Below are 18,418 nucleotides of genomic sequence, written 5' to 3'. Positions count from 1 at the left end.
CTGATTTTTGCCTACTCACTGCCACACTTACTACCTGATCCATCTAGTCACACAGAGACAAATACAACCAAGTGGGCGAGACAGAGGCAGCATCCTCGGCAGAGCGGCAATGGCAGGGGGCAGAGAAGGGGCCTGACCAATAAGCAGCTGCACTCACACGGAGCCGAGCAGCCAGTCTACCTGACACTCCCTCCAGAGGCCTTTCCAGAGGGATACCTTTCTGTCCATGCTGGTTTTTAAGATAAGAAACAGAAGTGTCTGACTGAAAGCTACAACCCAGAGCTGCAGTATTCCCCCTGTGCCCTCCTCACTCAGCTACATGTGGGGTTAGCCACAGTGGACAAGGCAAACAATGTCTTCTCTGCCTCCCAGCCAGGCCCTGTGGACAGCAGGAGCTAGGCTCGCAAGAGAAGCAAGTGTGTTCATCTGCACCTAAGTCTAACACTACTCGCACTGAAGAAGATGCCTGCATACATACTCCATTCTTCTGACTGAACAGAAGAGGACTGACCATCTGAGCCTTATCCCAGGGTCTCATCTGCAGGTCCTGGGCGATTCCTGACCTGACCCTCAGCTGCTGCCCCCGAAAGCTGAGCACAATGTAACCATCTTGCACTGGATTCTGTGGTGAAGAGTAGGCCCTGAAGGCACCATTCTCTACTTCCTGACACTCTTGGGACATCAGGACAGACACAAGTTTGTCACCTTACTGAGGTCAAACTCAGAAATCCAAACTGTAAGTGATCAGAATTCACATTAAGTTGTAACAAACCAAGATACTCTTGGTATCAAACCAAAATGCAACTGAAAACATGACTCACACTTTAGACCAATATCACAAATCATCCATGCCTAAACTTACTCAAATAAAAGAATCCACAAGTGAAAACCAGGAACATTTGGGAACTGTGTTTCACATGCAAGAAAGCGAGAGCAAACAGTGTTCAGAAACTGAACGACATTTTAAGTGTCCTCAACATCTCTCTCTCCATGCAGCTCAGCACCTGGGAAGGAAGGCACTATGCACTGCTGCCCACTACTGTGATGCACGATGGCTTCTGAATGTCCCAAAGAAAGAGGCAAGGACTGAAACTTGGACAGTGTCGTGTCTACACGTACACCCTGACGCTACAGTGACTCCCATGCCCTATGGGAGCTGCTGTATACCTGATGGTTCCTGTGGGGGAGGGGAGGGGGCTGATGAGGTGGGCCATGGTGTCTGGAATGTTGATGGTCAGCGGCGAGATGTGAGCCTGCACAGGCTTCACCGGGGACTCGGGCGCCTCCTGTTTCTCCCTCTTCTCGCTGGACAGGGCAGTGAACGTGATCTTGATGTTTGTGCTCGGAAACCTGAACGTGCACCTAAAAAAGAAAAGCGAACTGTCAGCACCTGACTGCCGAGTGGCAGGACCCACAGCAGGGGACAGAGCCCACGTGTCCCCAAACATACTGGAGCCTCGACTTGTGTTGAAGAGTCAGCGAGAAGCCCACTTCAACCTCATCTCAAGTGTTACAAGCTGCTTAACGCGTGATACCACAAGGGAGATGTCGTCTCATGAGTTAAAAACACTAGTAAGCAAAAACCTCATTTAGATCAGCCCAACAGGGGAAAAAATGGTAGAGCAGATTCAAAAAAGACTCAGATACCACTTAATCTGCACCAGGCAGGGTCTGAGACAGGCTCAGGATTGGGAGACAAGCCCCAGGCTTGGAATGGGGAAGGCCAGGCAGGAATGCTGCTAACCCACAGGGCATGGATGGCCCCATCACGAGGAGGAGCAGCCCCAGGTCCGCCTTTCACCTGCTGCCGAACTCCGAGGACATCTGCTCAGCCCTTCTCTTAGGTTCCCACCCTGGTCTGTCTGCAGCCAGGAGCCAGGATGTTTCTAAAACTATGATCTGCATGTGATGTTCAAAGACAGAAAAAAGCCAGCCTCTGACTCTCCTGCCCTCAGGCACAGCCCTGTCTCTCTTGAGGTCCTCCTCACATGAGGTCCCATGGGTGCTGCCCTTCCTCCACTTCAGTGCTCCAGGGACCCCACCCCACTCTGGGTCAGACCGCACATCACAGTCTCTTGTCTGTTCTTCCCCTCGTTCACTACCCAGGGGCCCCCTTCAACCCCTCAGTCACCTATCCAAGGGTTTCCTGATCGCCCTGCACACTCCCCTCGCTGCCTTGTTCATTTCATTCTGGCCACATGACTCTATGTTACCCCATCTCTGCTTGTTGTCACCCAATAGGATACAAGCTCCACTGGAACAAAGTCCTTGCCTTCAGGGTTCCACGCTATAATCCAGAGACCAGAAGAGACCCTGATAAATGCAGAGATGGGCCTCGGTACACACTTGTTGAATTAGTGAAAAAGTGTCCCATTTTATAATTAGAAATGTAATTAAAATAAGCAAACCACAAGAATAAATGAACAAATGGTAAGCCCACAAATGTCTCTTTGTTGCTAACATTAAGATTAGAATAATCACCTCCAGGCCTAGAAAAGAAGGGCATTAAGACTCTCACTGGCCTTAACTTTTTTTTTTTCTTTTCTTTTTTCATTTATTTTTATTAGTTGGAGGCTAATTAGTTTACAATATTGTAGTGGGTTTTGTCATACATTGACATGAATCAGCCATGGAGTTACATGTATTCCCCCTCCCTGGCCTTAACTTCTAATACAACATACATAACAATGATGAGAGTAAGGAAGTTTCCTCCCTTTCCTCCCCTCTGTAGCTCCTGAGCCCCACCCTCAGGCGATGGTCCCTGTTCACCAAGAAGGCCAGGCTGTCAGAACAAGCATTTTTACCAGCAAGAGGGCTTCTGATCCTGCAGAGCGGTTACCTGGCTGTGCTTGTTCCCTCAGACACAGAACAGATGACAGCATCTCCCTCCGCGAGTGCCATGAGGATTAAGTCAGATACTTCTCACATTCGAATGTTTATCAAAACAAAAAAACCAAACTACTTTCAGCCTCACTGTAAGATATCAATACTTGCTTTTCCTACAGTTGGACATTCACCATCCACTGTGCTGTTTGTTTCACTGTCGCCCAGGAGCTCACAGAGGCCCAGCCTGGACCAGAGGAGCAGCACATGCACCCGCCTGTCCTCCACATGCAGTGGAAGCAACACAGCCCTGTGCATAATTCCAACACAGGAATGTAAGAATGGGACTCCTTCTTCCCCAAGGGGCACCTGCATGTCTCTAGGGGTTTATTTCTGCTTTTCACAAAATAGGACCACACACTCCATGCTGGTCCTTGGCGTGTGTGTTCCCTCAGTGTCACCATCCACAGGGTTTGCTGCACAGACGGACTGAGTGCTGCCTTCAGGGCAAGCACCATCACACGGAGGACTTCCTTCCCTTGTATCCTATTCTCAAAGTCCCCGATTAAAGACAACAATCGTCTCCTCAGCATGGGCATCATCTGTAAACCTCAGGCTGCAAGGACACACAGAGCGTCTAAAGTGACACAAAGCACCATCAGGCCACCTGCCGGCAACCTCTGACGAACAGCATGTGAGAGTGTCCTAGCCAGCAGGGGACGCCGCCATCGACCCCAACCCCACCTGACAGGTGAAAATGGTATTTCTGTTTATATAAAAACATGGACTCTTTCTCATATGTGTGTAAGCCATAAATCACAATTAAAAGCTACCCAGGTAGTCTGGTAACTTTCTATTTTTTAATCTGGGTTCTGATTACACAAGTGAGTTCCTATTAGTGAAAATTCATTGAGTTATACTATACACGTATGAAGCATACACTTTTCTGTACATGCAGTATACTTCAATAAAAAGATTTTCTTTAAAAATAAAAAAAAAAAGCCTTCTGTAGATGGATACAGAGACTGGTAAAATGTTGATAATGTCAGGGGGTTCACAGTCCATTTTGAGTTAACAATGGCCTATTTCTTTACCAGGATTGTGATTACTATGGGTACCCACGTTATAACTGATTTTTCTATGTTTGTTCCATTCAAAGCCAAGTACTTCAAAATGTTTTTTGAGTTCTCTTTGGGGTTCAGTTAGTGAAGACATCCTTGTTCCCCTTCAGGGGATGCGAAAAGCCACTGTTTGACTTTTCTAAGTCAGAAATAAAAAACAATGGGATAATTTTAATTAATTGTGTCACAAAAGGAAAAAGAGCAGCAAAACATTAAAACAGCAGATAAAACAAGGTGAGTATCAGAACTCTGTCTGCCCCATACCACCACCAAGAGGTTGTTTACGTCTGGGCATGCTGGTCCTTGTTCCCACGAAGCACTTCAGGTCATCTAAGGGTTTAAGAGCCTGTAAGATACTATACTGATTTGGAAAATTAAGAGCATGCTGTCCGTGTCTCACGCTGCTTTGTATCATCACAATACCTAACACTGTGTGCTCTTTAAAAACACTGTAATTGATCCTAAAAGATTTGTAATAAAGCTGCCCTGTGAGCATGTGGCATCTCAGTTCCCCAAACCAGGGATGGAACCTGGGTCCCCTGCATTGGAAGGCAGGACCACCAGGGAAGTCTCAGGGAAACATTTTAAAATGAACAATAAGAAAAGCCAGACAGCAGAAAGCAGAACCACAACCTCCTAAGCAAAAACTGAGCAGGCAATGAGCAAAATCTGACCAGATACTGAAAAGTCACACACCTTGAGTCACAAATCAAAACTGAAGCAACACAACAGCTGATGGTTTCAAACTTAGGCAAGGACCCTGGTAAGAACTAAGTTTCTTTTACTTGAATAAACATTAATAATTTTAATATTGATTCAGAGCTGCAAACACCTTTCTCGCCATCTCTCATTTAGTCTCCTGTATGTGGTGACAGGCATCTTTCTTGGAGTGGAAACTCTTACAAATCAGACATACAAGCCAATGGCTTGGGTCCAGAGATCTGAATTTCCTGATTCACAAAGAAGCTCTAAGGATTCTGAAAATCTGTTCTTTATGTACAAAGCCAGGCCTTGCTGCAAATACTTAATACTAACATCATATAGCTAGGCAGACATTAGCCATATTGAAATCTCCAACCAAATGGAAAGTCAAATTGAGTGATATCTCTGTGCAAAAGCCAAGTTTAAACAATTAACCAATCAGGCAAACTATTTCCTACAACCAAGTCCAGTTGGGCCATTTCAGAGGTGGAGCTGGCCTCAGGTAGAAGTTGGTTCCCATGCTCTTTACCCCCACAAACGATAAGGCAGGCAGGAGCAGTGATCCGGCCCCAGAGCGCCACTTGGAAAGGATCACAGCAGAGCAGCCTTCCACCTTGACGCTAACTAACAGTGACTGCAAGCCCTGGGGGGGGGGGACAGCCACCATGTCCCCAGCCTCCTGTCATCCTTTGTCGTGGCACAGATTAACTACTCAGATAGACTCACATTCTAAGATGGGAAAAAAATCTCCCTACAAGAAGGTTCCATTTCTAGCTACTCCAAAAAAACATGTCTGAATGCAATTCAGACAGTCATATGAGGATAACTCTGGAGTCCCTCAGTTTTTAGAGCGTGTTAGGAAGCTTAATGGGAGAGGGCCTACGGATGCCACCCCCACGGTCATGGCACAAAGCAGGACCCCTGCCATAGGGTGCTGAGAAGACAGAGCCTCACCTCTGGATTTCCTGCCAAAATAACAAATCTGGACCTCACCAAGAGCAAACATCAGACAAGTATTCTACAAAACAACTGGCCTGTCCTCTTCTAAAACATAAATGTCACAGAAGACACAGGCTGAGGAACAGTCACAAATGAGAGGAAAGTTCAAAGCATAGGTGACCTGACTCTAGAAAATGGGTGTCAGTAAACAACTGCTAAGTCCAGTTAAGGTCAAGTGTTGTATCAACGCTAAGTAGTGTTAGTACCTGGGCTACAGTTATGGAGAATTTTTTTAGCAAATAGACATGGAAATATTTCAGAGGTAAAAATGCATCATATATGCAGCTTATTCTCAAAAGTTTCAGGGAAAAAATACAGTGATGAAGCAAATGTGGTCAATGTTAGTATTTGGGGAATCTGGAAAAATGAGAATATTCTGTTTTGCAACTTTTCTATAAATCTGAGTAATTTCAAAGAAAAATAAAAAATTAGGAAACGTTCACGACATCCAATGCAAAGCTTGACAGATCACCCCAGGTGTCACTGGGCCCATGCCAGGCTAGGAACTGTGTCATTGTCCATGACAAGGTGAGCACAGACATAAAGAGTCTGGAAACCATCCATTCTTCTGTCAGACCAGGCCTTCTCCATGGTCGGTCTGAGAGCCCTGTTCTGGGATATACCCTCATCACTACCTCTCTTCTATGCAGTTCAGAATCCCATCAAATCCCAAGAATAATCTTGTGGGACACCTGACAGTTATGAAGCATCACCTCACTGCAGTTCTCATCCCTCCTCCAGAGCCTGTGTGTCCCTGACAGTCAGCCTTGAACTCAGCAGGGGAGTACAACCCCAGTTCTGCAGTACACAGAAAAGAGTCATGGCCATATCTACACAACTGACCCTGACTTCTGTGCCCTCACAGTCACCCAGCACAGTTGATGTCTGTTAAATCTACATGCTATCCCATCACTGGGCTTCCAGACTGTGACCCAAGAAGCTGTGGTTTATGGTAATAGCATATTCTATAATTTGTATTTCTTCTCTCCTGGGAAGAGTATCTGTCCCATCCTACATGTATCAATATTCACACAGAAGAGTATGTCCAAACCATGTTCCCAGGGCATAGCACCGAATGTCCTAACACCCAGAACAAGCCCAACTGTGCTGCAAACGGCCCCAGCTCTCTGTCGCTCACACCAAAGGGCTGGGTCCAGCTTCTGCCACCCACCCACCCCATAAACACAGCTGCTCTGCACCACTTTTCCCTCACTCTGGGGTCCAGGCTGATGCAATGACCCCACTGAGGACACCAACGGTTTCCAGACAGAATAAATGAGTCCTGTGGCCACGCCTGCAGTCAATGGGCAGGAGGGCCCCCAGCGAGGACCCTCCCCACACAACATCACCTCCTTAGTGTTAGCAATCCCAAGAGACGTCTGGAAAAGGTCATTTCAAGTCCTTTCAGCTATGCAACTGGCCACAGAGACAGCAGCTCAGCTGCTGTCCAAGAGAAGAAGTAAGAGCAGTTACTCTGTCATTCAACCTATGACAGCTGACAACGATAATCTACTATGAAGAGGAAGAGAATTCGATCCTTTAATCTCAGGACAAAGGAAAAGACTGTGATAATAAAAATAACGTGTCATACAGGGTGGACAGAGCTCTGGGGCCATCAATGACTTGGGGTGGGCAGCAGTGACTGCCAAGGAGGAGGGCAACAGGATCAGTTACATCCAAGAGTAGATGGGGGGGGGGGGGGTGGGCGGAGAAATAAGGAAATGAGTGAGGAGGTTCCCAAGGAGCCAAGGTGTGCGGTGTTCACACTGCAAGGGTCTGTGAGGACAGAGAGAGATGAGGTCTGATTGGTTTGGGAAGTGGAAATAGAAATGGCCCTGCTGACACAGCCATATGTGCGGGCACAGAGGGGAGAACACCGCAGGATGACTAGCTTCACGTCTGGCTTCTGTGACTGAGGGAATGTTGGTCAATTACTGAGATGCAGATGGATGGGGTGGATGAGGAACAGGTCACGGGGTGCAATGCCTACATGGACACATGGCCTTTGAGGTTCCCATTCCCCACAATCCTAGAGGGGGCATCCAACCAGCCCTTCCTGAACCTAGACAGAGACACACTTGGTGACCTCAGTGGTTAAGAGGGTACATTGGCCACATCACAAAAGGAGCCTAAAAAATTCAGCCCGCAAGTCTGGTATTAGAGAATGGCCTTCAGGACTGAAGTGAGCATCACCTTGAAGGAGGAACACTATCATGGGAGTTTTAATGATGTGCTCCAGTCCCAACTCAGCTGCAACAACAAGCCATGCCTCTTTATCTTGTACAAAAATGGAAGAAAAATTTCTCTTCTTTCCAAACCCTAAGGAGGCGTAGCCAAAAAGGCACTTTAAATGGACCGAGATATCCATTTTCATCATTCTCTTCTACTAGTTTCCTCTAATTTATAACAGAAATATTGAAACTTTTACCACAACCTTTAATAGACTGTGGCCCTTAACAGTCATATTTGTCAGTGACTGATAAACCACTCCCCACCCCGGCTGCCTTTTCTGTGGCTCCAGGAGCAACACGTCCACACCGCCAGTCAGTCCTGCCCACTGGTCACCCTAAGCTGCCACCACACGGGTCTGAATGGACCACCCAGAGCCCAGCAGGCGCTCCCTTCATCTCAGAAGAGGGTGTGTGGAGTGGCAGCTCACCAGCCCATGAGAGGGCTTACCTCAGAGGAAGTGGCTTTGGGAGGCTAGTGTCCACCCATCAAAGAGAGCAAGTCACAGGTCAAGAACCTGACCCAGTTTAAAATGGGTTAGGAAAAAAAAAATGGGTTAGGATGATGAAGACCATACTGGGAAGAACCTGAAACCCTAAACAGTCCATGCTTTTCTTTGCTGCTCCTCAGCAGTAAACCTCAAGCAATACCTATTACCTCAGCTTGACTTCTTACCCGAAGGTGTAAGAAAACATGAAAATATTCTATGAAAATTCATGAAACACAATGGTGTTTATTAAAGGGAGTACACTATTGTAGGTTTTGTTGGGTTTAGCATGAGTTTCTAACCGGAACCTCAAAAGTCTGATTCTGTAAGACACCTGCAACCTGAGCTCAGGTCCTGGCCTGTCAGTTTCGTCTCTGAGTGAAGAACTTTCACTCCATGTTTAGCCTTGAGGTGACTTAGAAACGACACAGCAAATGAGTAGATAGGGCCACTGTGGGCATGCGGGCAGTCAGTGAGTCAAACAGGAGCTGTGCTCAGAAGGGCCCACAGATAAGGCTGAATTTTGTAGCCAGCACCTTGTAATCTCCTAAACCATTACCTGAGTCTGTTTTATGTAACTGAGGCCCAATAGGTCAATGGACCACAGCCTTGGGCTTGGAAGCTCAGCTCATACACATCTTGCCTCTTGCAATCCCTTCCCCTCCACGAACACCCACTGTCCAGGAAAAGTCCTGGACAGGGGCACCTTGGGCACCTGGGAGAGTCTGCACTTGCCCCACTGAGTACCCTTCCACCTAAAAAAGCTTGGTATCAAATAACAAAAATACCACAGCAGGTTGAGAGAAACTACAGAAGAAATCAAAAGCTTTTGCAGCTTTAAAAAAAAAATTGAGGTACAGCTTATGTACAATATTAAGTTTCAAGTGAATGACACACTTGAATTTTTAAAGATATGTTCCATTTACAGTTATTATACAATATTGGTTATATTCCCTCTGCTGTAATACATCCTTATAGGTTTTTGCAGCATTCTTAATCCATATTTTCATTCTGCGCTGGACCCCACATAGTATGAAGCTGGGCCTGTATCCTAAGGTACTAGTATACTAGGAAATGGTACCTTTCCATAGGCATATCTGCCTTTGTACCCACAGACCAGGAAGCCTTGATTCTAGAAGCATTCCTGACCCAATCTAGAGGACTGCTGTTGGGTTTTCCAGCAACACATGTGACGAGCAGCTTCACAATTGCTTCTGAGTTTTTCTTTGGCTTGGAGAAAAATTTTGTCTGTTGGCCATTTGTTGCACTGTGATTCCATTAATGAAGGTACTGGAAAGAAACGCCTTATCTACTACTCTGTGTGGCAATTTGCTGTTTGGGGGAGGCTGACTCAGGAGCACATCCATTTAAAATCCTGATGCCAAAAAAACACATGAAAAGATGCTCAACATCACTCATTATCAGAGAAATGCAAATCAAAACCACAATGAGGTACCATTACACGCCAGTCAGGATGGCTGCTATCCAAAAGTCTACAAGCAATAAATGCTGGAGAGGGTGTGGAGAAAAGGGAACCCTCTTACACTGTTGGTGGGAATGCAAATTAGTACAGCCACTATGGAAAACAGTGTGGAGATTTCTTAAAAAACTGGAAATAGAACTGCCATATGACCCAGCAATCCCACTTCTGGGCATACACACCAAGGAAACCAGATCTGAAAGAGACACGTGCACCCCAATGTTCATCACAGCACTGTTTATAATAGCCAGGACATGGAAGCAACCTAGATGCCCATCAGCAGACGAATGGATGAGGAAGCTGTGGTACATATACACCATGGAATATTACTCAGGCATTAAAAAGAATTCATTTGAATCAGTTCTAATGAGATGGATGAAACTGGAGCCCATTATACAGAGGGAAGTAAGCCAGAAAGATAAAGACCATTACAGAATACTAACACATATATATGGAATTTAGAAAGATGGTAACGATAACCCTATATGCAAAACAGAAAAAGAGACACAGATGTATAGAACAGACTTTTGAGCTCTGTGGGAGAAGGCGAAGGTGGGATGTTTCAAGAGAACAGCATCGAAACATGTGTATTATATAGGGTGAAACAGATCACCAGCCCAGGTTGGATGCAGGAGACAAGTGCTCGGGCCTGTGCACTGGGAAGACCCAGAGGGATCGGGTGGAGAGGGAGTTGGGAGGGGGGACCGGGATGGGGAATATATGTAAATCCATGGCTAATTCATTTCAATGTATGACAAAAACCACTGCAATGCTGTAAGGTGATTGGCCTCCAACTAATGAAAATAAACGGAAAAAAAAAAAAAATATCCTGATGCCAGGCTGAGGGTGAGGGTGGTATTGGATATCAGTGTAGCCAATGTGAAGCTTTGCGCTTCAAGCAGTTTTACAAAAACAAACAAACAAACAGTACAAATTCTACTTTAATTTCCAGTCATTCAAAACATGTTCTAGGCTAACAACGATTTTCACTAGTGTAGGAATAATCCCATGAGCCTGCTCTCACCTGGATCACAAACCACCACACCCACACTCTGAGTACAGATAGCTAAGCGGGCCCTCCGGCCATGTCACTGACAGTAGCAGCAGACTGGCACCCTAAGCATACGGCAGGTACTCAGAGAAGCGATTACTCCTCTGAGGTAGGACTACTGAGATTACCCCAAACTTGCCCAAATAACATTCACACGAAACCAGAGCAGGCTCTCCAACAGACACCTCACTAAGACAAAACTCAAGCAGAGCCAAGCGCAGGGCCTGGGCTCCCTCCTTCCTCTCCCCAGTTCACAGCAATTTCTTCTGCCAATGCAGAAGAGCAACAGCCTCCAAATATTTTTGACTATATGCTTCTAAGTGAAAAATTAAGCAAGAGTCAAAATATGAATAATATATTCAAGAAATGAAAAGGCAACAGACAGAATCAGAGAAATATTCCTAATACACACAATTTACAGCTGACTTGCATCTAGGATACATAAAGAATTTTAAAAATAAAAACACAAACCCATTAAAAATGATCAAAGAGAAATTCACTAAAGAAGATACAGGAATGGGTTACAAGCACATCAAGAGATGTTCAACACCATTGGTAATCAGTGAAATGCAAGCCAAAGACCATGATACCACTGCACATCCACAGAATGGCCACTATTAAAAAACTGACAACACCAAGGGCTGGCAAGGTTACAGAGCAACTACAACTCTCCCAGACTGCTGGTGGGAATATAAAACGGTGGGACTGCTTTGGGAAAGTCTGTCAGCTTCTTAGTAAAGTCCCTTCACCCTTAGCTGTTTGACCAAGAGAAATGAGACCCTCTGTCCACACAGACTCTTTCACAAATGTTCACAGCCATAACATGCCTAACAGTCCAACCTAGAAAAGACCCAGGTGTCCAGCAACAGGTGAATGAATCAACCAATGATGTTAAGTCCATACAAAAGAATACTTCTCAAATAACAATAAACAATCACAAAGGAAAAAAACTGCCCAAACAAGCAACATGGATGAATCTCAAAAACATGTTAATAAAAAAAAGCCAAACTGAGGAGTATACACTGCATGATTTCTTAAGAAATCCTAGGAAAGATACAACTACTCTACAGTGATGAAAAGCAGGGCTTTCAGTCTCAGAAGAAGGGCAAAAGGGCAGGGGAGAGATTCTGGGAGACAGAAACCTTTTCTTACCTTGAACTGGGGTTTCCGTTACACAGATATATGCACCCATCAAAACTCTTTGAAAGGTACCCTTAAAAGAGTTTTGTTTAAAAAAAAAAAAAAGAGTTTTGTTTTTCTCTATGCAAAGTATATCTCAAAAATGTTTTTTAAAAGAAAAAATTAAAATGGCAATAATACATTCACATATGTATAAATATTACTGTATTACACACTAAAAAACACAAAAATAGCAACTAAAACAGGATGAGAAAAACAATCAGAAATATATCTTCTTCCAAACTCTAAAAGATCTTCTTGATCTCCTTCTGGAGTATGTACACACACATACATATTCTAGAGACTAATGTACTAAAGAAAACATTGCTTTTGTTTTACCTGTGAGGTTCCAAACAAAAGGAATACAATGTCTAGAACGGAGGGATCTTCTTTTTGCTATATTGAGATATAACATGGTTTAGGTTTAAGGTGTATGATGTAACAATAAATGCATATAGTGCAGAAAGATTAGCATAGAAAGGTTAGCTAGTACCCATCAACTCATTATAGTTACAGTTTGTGTCTGTGTTGAGAACTTTTAAAATTTACTGTCTTAGCAACTTTCAAATTTACGAACAGTATTATTACCTACAGAGGTACCATGTTGCACATTATACCCCCAGGACCTATTTATCTTACAGCTAGAAGTTGTAATGTTGACCCCAATCCTCCTTAACCCACTTCCTCCATCCTATGTTTTATAAATCACTGATAAAGCTGCCAATTACACAGCAATAAGAGGCATGACTGGATCAAGTTTCTTATTAAATGGAGAGTTTTTACATACATTCAACACTGGAGTAAGGCATTCCATTCTTAAGGGCACTTTATAAAATGATAACTTTTACTTTATGGGTATAAAAACAAAGGCATAATCCATAAGGTGTGCACTCTGAATCCACAGTTCTGATACTGCCGATAGTGAATACCTGCAGGTGCACTTAGTCTTATCAGGTGAGCTGCACACAGGAGGTATGCATTCACTCAGTCGGTAGGAAAGTCTTCTCAAAATACTCTGCTGAATGGCCAATATGCACATGAAAAGATCAAATCATTAATCACCAGAGAAATGCAAATTAAAACCACAATACAATATACCGCAACATACTCACTGAAAACCTAAAATGAAAAAGAGAAAATACTAATGCTGATGAAGCTGTGAAGACACCTGAACTCTATCTTACTCAGTGTCAAAGAGGTGTAAATAAAGAAAGCGCTTTCCCAAAGCGGTTGTACCTATGAAAGTTGAACACACGTACATTGACGGTGAGCCACTGGAGCCCAGCCAACAGACACGTGCCCATGCTTGTCAAAACACAGCTACCAGAAGCTCAACCATGAGTTCAACCAAAAAAGTCTTCCTACTTAAAAGACTCATAGCAGCATTATCCATTATAACAGCCTAAAATAAAGCTACCTAAATGTTCACCTATGGCAGAATATCAAATTGGCATATATTCACATTATTAAACATAGCAATGACGATGAATGATCCACAGCTAAGTACAAAAATGTGGGCTAATCTCAAAAATATTTTATTCAGTGAAAAGCAAACACCACCTTCTGAACTCCATTCTGCATAACTCCATGTACATGAAGTCAAAAGAAAACAAACACTCTACAATTTAGAACTCAGGATAGTGGTTCTGTGGCTGGGAAGAACACATGGCAGGATTCTGGGTGTTGACAATGCAGTCTTTTTAACTCAGGGTAGGTTACACTGTGGGATCTCATTAAGCTTTATACTTAGGATCTATATTGTAGATTATACTAAAAACAAAAATATAAACAAATTGTGGAGGGTGACAAGAGACCAACTAAGAAAAGTGCTCCAGAAGGCCAGGTGAAAAATACCTAAGGCAAGAGCTATGCAACAGGAAGGGTGAGGGACAGATCTGAGAAATGTCCTAGTGGAATGAAGGGGACAGATAAATAACTGTACGAGTTCAGCAAATCAGAGCAGACTGTGGAGAGGGTGAGCCCTGGTCCAAGATGGACTTCAGCTCACAGGAGGAAAGGAGGACACTTGAGCAGAGAGAAACAGCAGGACTGCAGACTTCAGGCCTGACCTACCAGCATCTGACTCAAGTCTGTAATATTTACCTATTTATTTGGCTGTGTCGGGTTTTTGTTGCAGCACATGGGATCTATCTTACATCATGGGGAATCTTTCCTTGGAGTGTTCAGTTCAGTCACTCAGCTGTGTTCGACTCTTTGTGACCCCATGGACTGCAGCACGCCAGGACTCCCTGTCCATCATCAACTCTCAGAGTTTACTCAAACTCATGTCCATCGAGTCGGTGATGCCATCCAACCATCTCATCCTCTGTTGTCCCCTCTCCTCCCGCCTTCAATCTTTCCCAGCATCAGGGTCTTTTCAAATGAGTCAGCTCTTCCCATCAGGTGGCCCAGGTATTGGAGTTTCAGCTTCAGCATCAGTCCTTCCAATGAATATTCAGGACCGACCGATTTCCTTTAGGATGGACAGGTTGGATCTCCTTGCAGTCCACGGGACTCTCGAGAGTCTTCTTCAACATCACAGTTCAAAAGCATCAATTCTTCAGCACTCAGCTTTCTTTATAGTCCAACTCTCACATCCACACATTACTACTGGAAAAACCATAGCCTTGACTAGATGGACCTTTGTTGGCAAAGTAATGTCTCTGCTTTTTAATATGCTTTCTAGGTTGGTCGTAACTTTTCTTGCACAAAGTAAGCGTCTTTTAATTTCACGGCTGCAGTCACCATCTGCAGTGATTTGGGAGCCCAAAAAAATAGTCTGTCACTGTTTCCATTGTTTCCCCATCTATTTGCCACGAAGTGATGGGACCAGATGCCAAGATCTTAGTTTTCTGAATGTTGAGCTTTAAGCCAACTTTTTCACTCTCCTTTTTCACTTTCATCAAGAGGCTCTTAAGTTCTTCGCTTTCTGCCGTAAGGGTGGTGTCATCTGAGTGTCTGAGGTTACTGGTATTTCTCCTGGCAGTCCTGATCCCTGGAGTGCACAGACTCTCTGACGGCGGCATGTGGGCTAACAGTGTGGGCTCAGTTTTGCAGTGCTTTGGCTTAGTTGCTCCACAGCATGTGGGATCTCAGTTCCCCATGTCTCTGGTTCTAGGGAGCAGAACCTATCTCATTCCCAATTTATTGCATATTTCTGTTCCAACCCATCTGGGGGCTACCTGAAGGGTGATGCAGGCACCTCTCTGTATTTTCCTACCTCAGAACTCAAGTTGAAAAAGCTCGAAAACACTGAAAGTGAAATTTGAGTCAGAGCCTGTGGCTAATAAATTACAGTCCAAATACACAATACACAGCCTAAGGCAAAAGGTGGGGAGAGGTCTTCTGGGAAGTTAGGATCTTCAAAAGTTAACAGGGTATGGGACTTCCCTGGGGGTATAGCGGTGAAGAATCCACCTGCCAATGCAGGGTACACAGCCTGACCCCCGGTTCCAGAAGATGCCACATACCATGGGGCAACTAAATCTCCGTGTCATGACTATTATACTTAGCTACTAAAGCCCGTGTGCCTAGAGCCCGTGCTCCACAACGAGAAGCCACCGCAATGAGAAGCTCAGCACCACAACGAGAGAGTAGCCCCCAAGAGCCAAAACCAGAGAAAGCCTGAGTGTGGCAAGCTAGACCCAGTGAAGTCAATAATAAATAAATAAAGTTTAAAAAATAGACACAAAAGGAAAGGAGAAACTAATCAAAACAGTTGACTACAAAAAAATCAACATAAAAGAAGGCAACTGGGGAGGAAATGAGGGACCAAAAAACTCTAAGACAGAGAAAAGAAAACAAATAGCAAAATGGCAATCCTTCCCTATCAATAATTACTTTAAATGTAAATGGATTAAACTCTCCAATCAAAATACTTCAGACAAGAAACTTAAGATGTTTTCTTCAGAGAACAATCATTAATATTCATTCAGCAACGCTCCTGCATCAGCCAAGGGCAATCCCTACATCTCCATGAAGTTGATTCAATAAAATCCATGTTTATAGAAGAGGACGGTGAGGTTAAGAGATTAGACAGCTCAGATACCAGGGTAAGGGCTCGTGCCTTCCCTCATCCAAAGTGGTGCTATGACACTGTTCCAGTAGCCTGATGAGCATACAGTGCCCTGCACTGGTCATTCTCAGCCCACCCCAAACCTTTCCTACAAGGAGAGGTCTATGGAGAATAACACAGAGGGGAGTAACAACCAGCCTCTGGGATGTGATTCTTACTGTGAAGCCCCCGAGAAGCTGCCCTCCACAGAACAGAGAGAAGACCCAGGCTGACCCAGTGCCTACTGGATACCAGGAGCTGAGGACACTCAACCAACCTTCTGAGTAGAGCTCCACCCCCACCTATAGACAATGCAATGGCTCACAGAGGTTTGGTCAGACTCCTAAACAGGATCCCATTCCAATGGTCTGAGGTGGCCTCCAACAACTATTAATATAAACAAGGCTTGGTGCACTACTTTAACAAACAATGGCTTTAAGTACAGAAGCCAGTCCTTTAACAAAAGTGGTCAAATTGCCATTCCCAAAATACTAAAATCATTTAAAAAATTTATTTATAAAGACAAAGTTCTTCCATTAGAGATACGCAGGAAAAGAAAGCCTAAACATTGAACGCCTAGTTACTAGAACTCACAGGTGTTATAAAGAAATAGATATTTTTCAAAACTGTGACTAACATAAGTTTGCATCAACAAGAACATGGACACTCTGAAAAACAACTTTTAAGAGAGAATAAAAGATCGGTGGAAAATAAAATACAACTTTCAGAGGTAGGGCAGGAGTGGGGGTTGGACCACTTCATCAGGAAAGGATGAGCTCTGCATCAGGCAATCCCAGAAGGGTCTTCCAGGCCTCTACAAAAGTCCTCAGCTGCAAGAACCACCAGCAGCCTGGCCCTCCTCCAGCCCAAGGCATGAGGCCACAGGAGTCAGTATCTGAGTGCCTACTCTGTGGGAGAAGTCAAGACATATTTGCAGGGACGCAGGGATGACCAGTTCCACCTAGTCTAGTGTGGAGCAACACTGAAGAACAGAAAACTACATGGTCTGACTTGCTCCTAGCACAAATATATAGGTTACCTTGCCGCATGACAACAATTACATGATCAATGCACATCATCAAGGACATTTTTATTTAACTACAGGAACTTCTGTTCACATGTATCCAGGCTTCCCCTCTATGTATCAATCCCCCTCCATGTATCAATCAACTTTTAAACACATAATGCAAAAACAAAAAGGCCACTTAGGATGGTCAATTTAAACAAGAAGACAATGTAGTGAATTGTAGAATCAAAGAAAGAATTTAATTTTAACTGTTCTAAACTGTTTCCTTTGGTGCAGTATCTCCAAATACAAACCTCGAAGCCTATAAACAAATTCACCAACAGACACTTGAGGCCTATCACTATCCTGGCACTACACAAGGTCACTGAAGGTCACAGGCTACATTTCCAGTAAGTGTACAACCTAAGGGTGAATGAGCCTAGCCCACAGAGCACTGGAGTGCCAAGGCACAAGGTATGTGCAATGTTTAAAACACATGTGGGCAAGTCCAGAGGGAGACTAGGCAAAGTGGGAACACAAGACTCAAGGAGGAACCGGAATGGACAGCTCACATTTAAACCAATCTTCTTCCACTCAGTTCAAACAGCTGTAAAACTGATGCTCATAATCCTAACATCCTCCAAAAGTTTAGAAATAGCAAAAACATAGCATTTTTAATATATCACTTTTGCACTCAAAATGCTATTACAGTCTGAAAAAGACCAGAAAAACAGTCAGTCTCCGATCTACTTGTTTAGGGTTTTCTGTATCCCATCTGTTTAAGAGTCAAAAAACAAGTTTCATACTGCTGATTGTGGGAGACTAAATAAATACCATGAGAAAACAGCACCCATCCGACAGCAGTCTTTCAGTGTGGTTGTAGTGACACTAACTCACATTTCCTCACACCAACAGTTCATTTTCCAGGAGAACCAAGACCACAAAAAACTGAAACAACTCCACTAGAACAGCTCAATGTTTTTCGCATTAACCATAAATGTTTGTTCAGTAATTTGATCAACCTAATTAAAGAAACTGGATACACGTGAGCATACACATTCCATGGTGAGAACATCAGTCTACTCCCGAGTACTAAGACTGATCTCCTTACAACCCAAGTAAGATTTGGGACTGCCTCCTTGGAGTGTCCTTCCAAAGTTGCAAAGGGAGCGATTCTATGCCAGGCCTTTCCACTTCAAGCTTCATTTCAGAAAGGCACTGCCAATGAATTAGAAACAAATGCTATGGTACCTTAAAGGTTTTAAACAGGTACCATTTATAAATTCT

The 18,418-nt window shown here is 44.1% G+C and overlaps 1 protein-coding gene across 1 annotated transcript in view; it reads right to left on the bottom strand.

Moving 5' to 3' along the window:
• The window catches only part of FOXK2 (forkhead box K2), a 50,459-nt gene that overhangs the window by 24,252 nt on the left and 7,789 nt on the right, over positions 1–18,418 (bottom strand). Inside the window, exon 2 of the mRNA XM_020907324.2 lies at positions 1,168–1,362. Coding sequence (XP_020762983.2) covers positions 1,168–1,362 — 195 coding nt within the window. The remainder of the gene's footprint in view (positions 1–1,167; positions 1,363–18,418) is intronic.

The sequence above is a fragment of the Odocoileus virginianus genome, chromosome 17, assembly GCF_023699985.2.
Source record: "Odocoileus virginianus isolate 20LAN1187 ecotype Illinois chromosome 17, Ovbor_1.2, whole genome shotgun sequence".
Lineage (NCBI taxonomy): Eukaryota > Metazoa > Chordata > Mammalia > Artiodactyla > Cervidae > Odocoileus > Odocoileus virginianus.
Note: the sequence above shows the minus strand (reverse complement) of the source record. Positions and strands in the feature narration are given on the sequence as shown.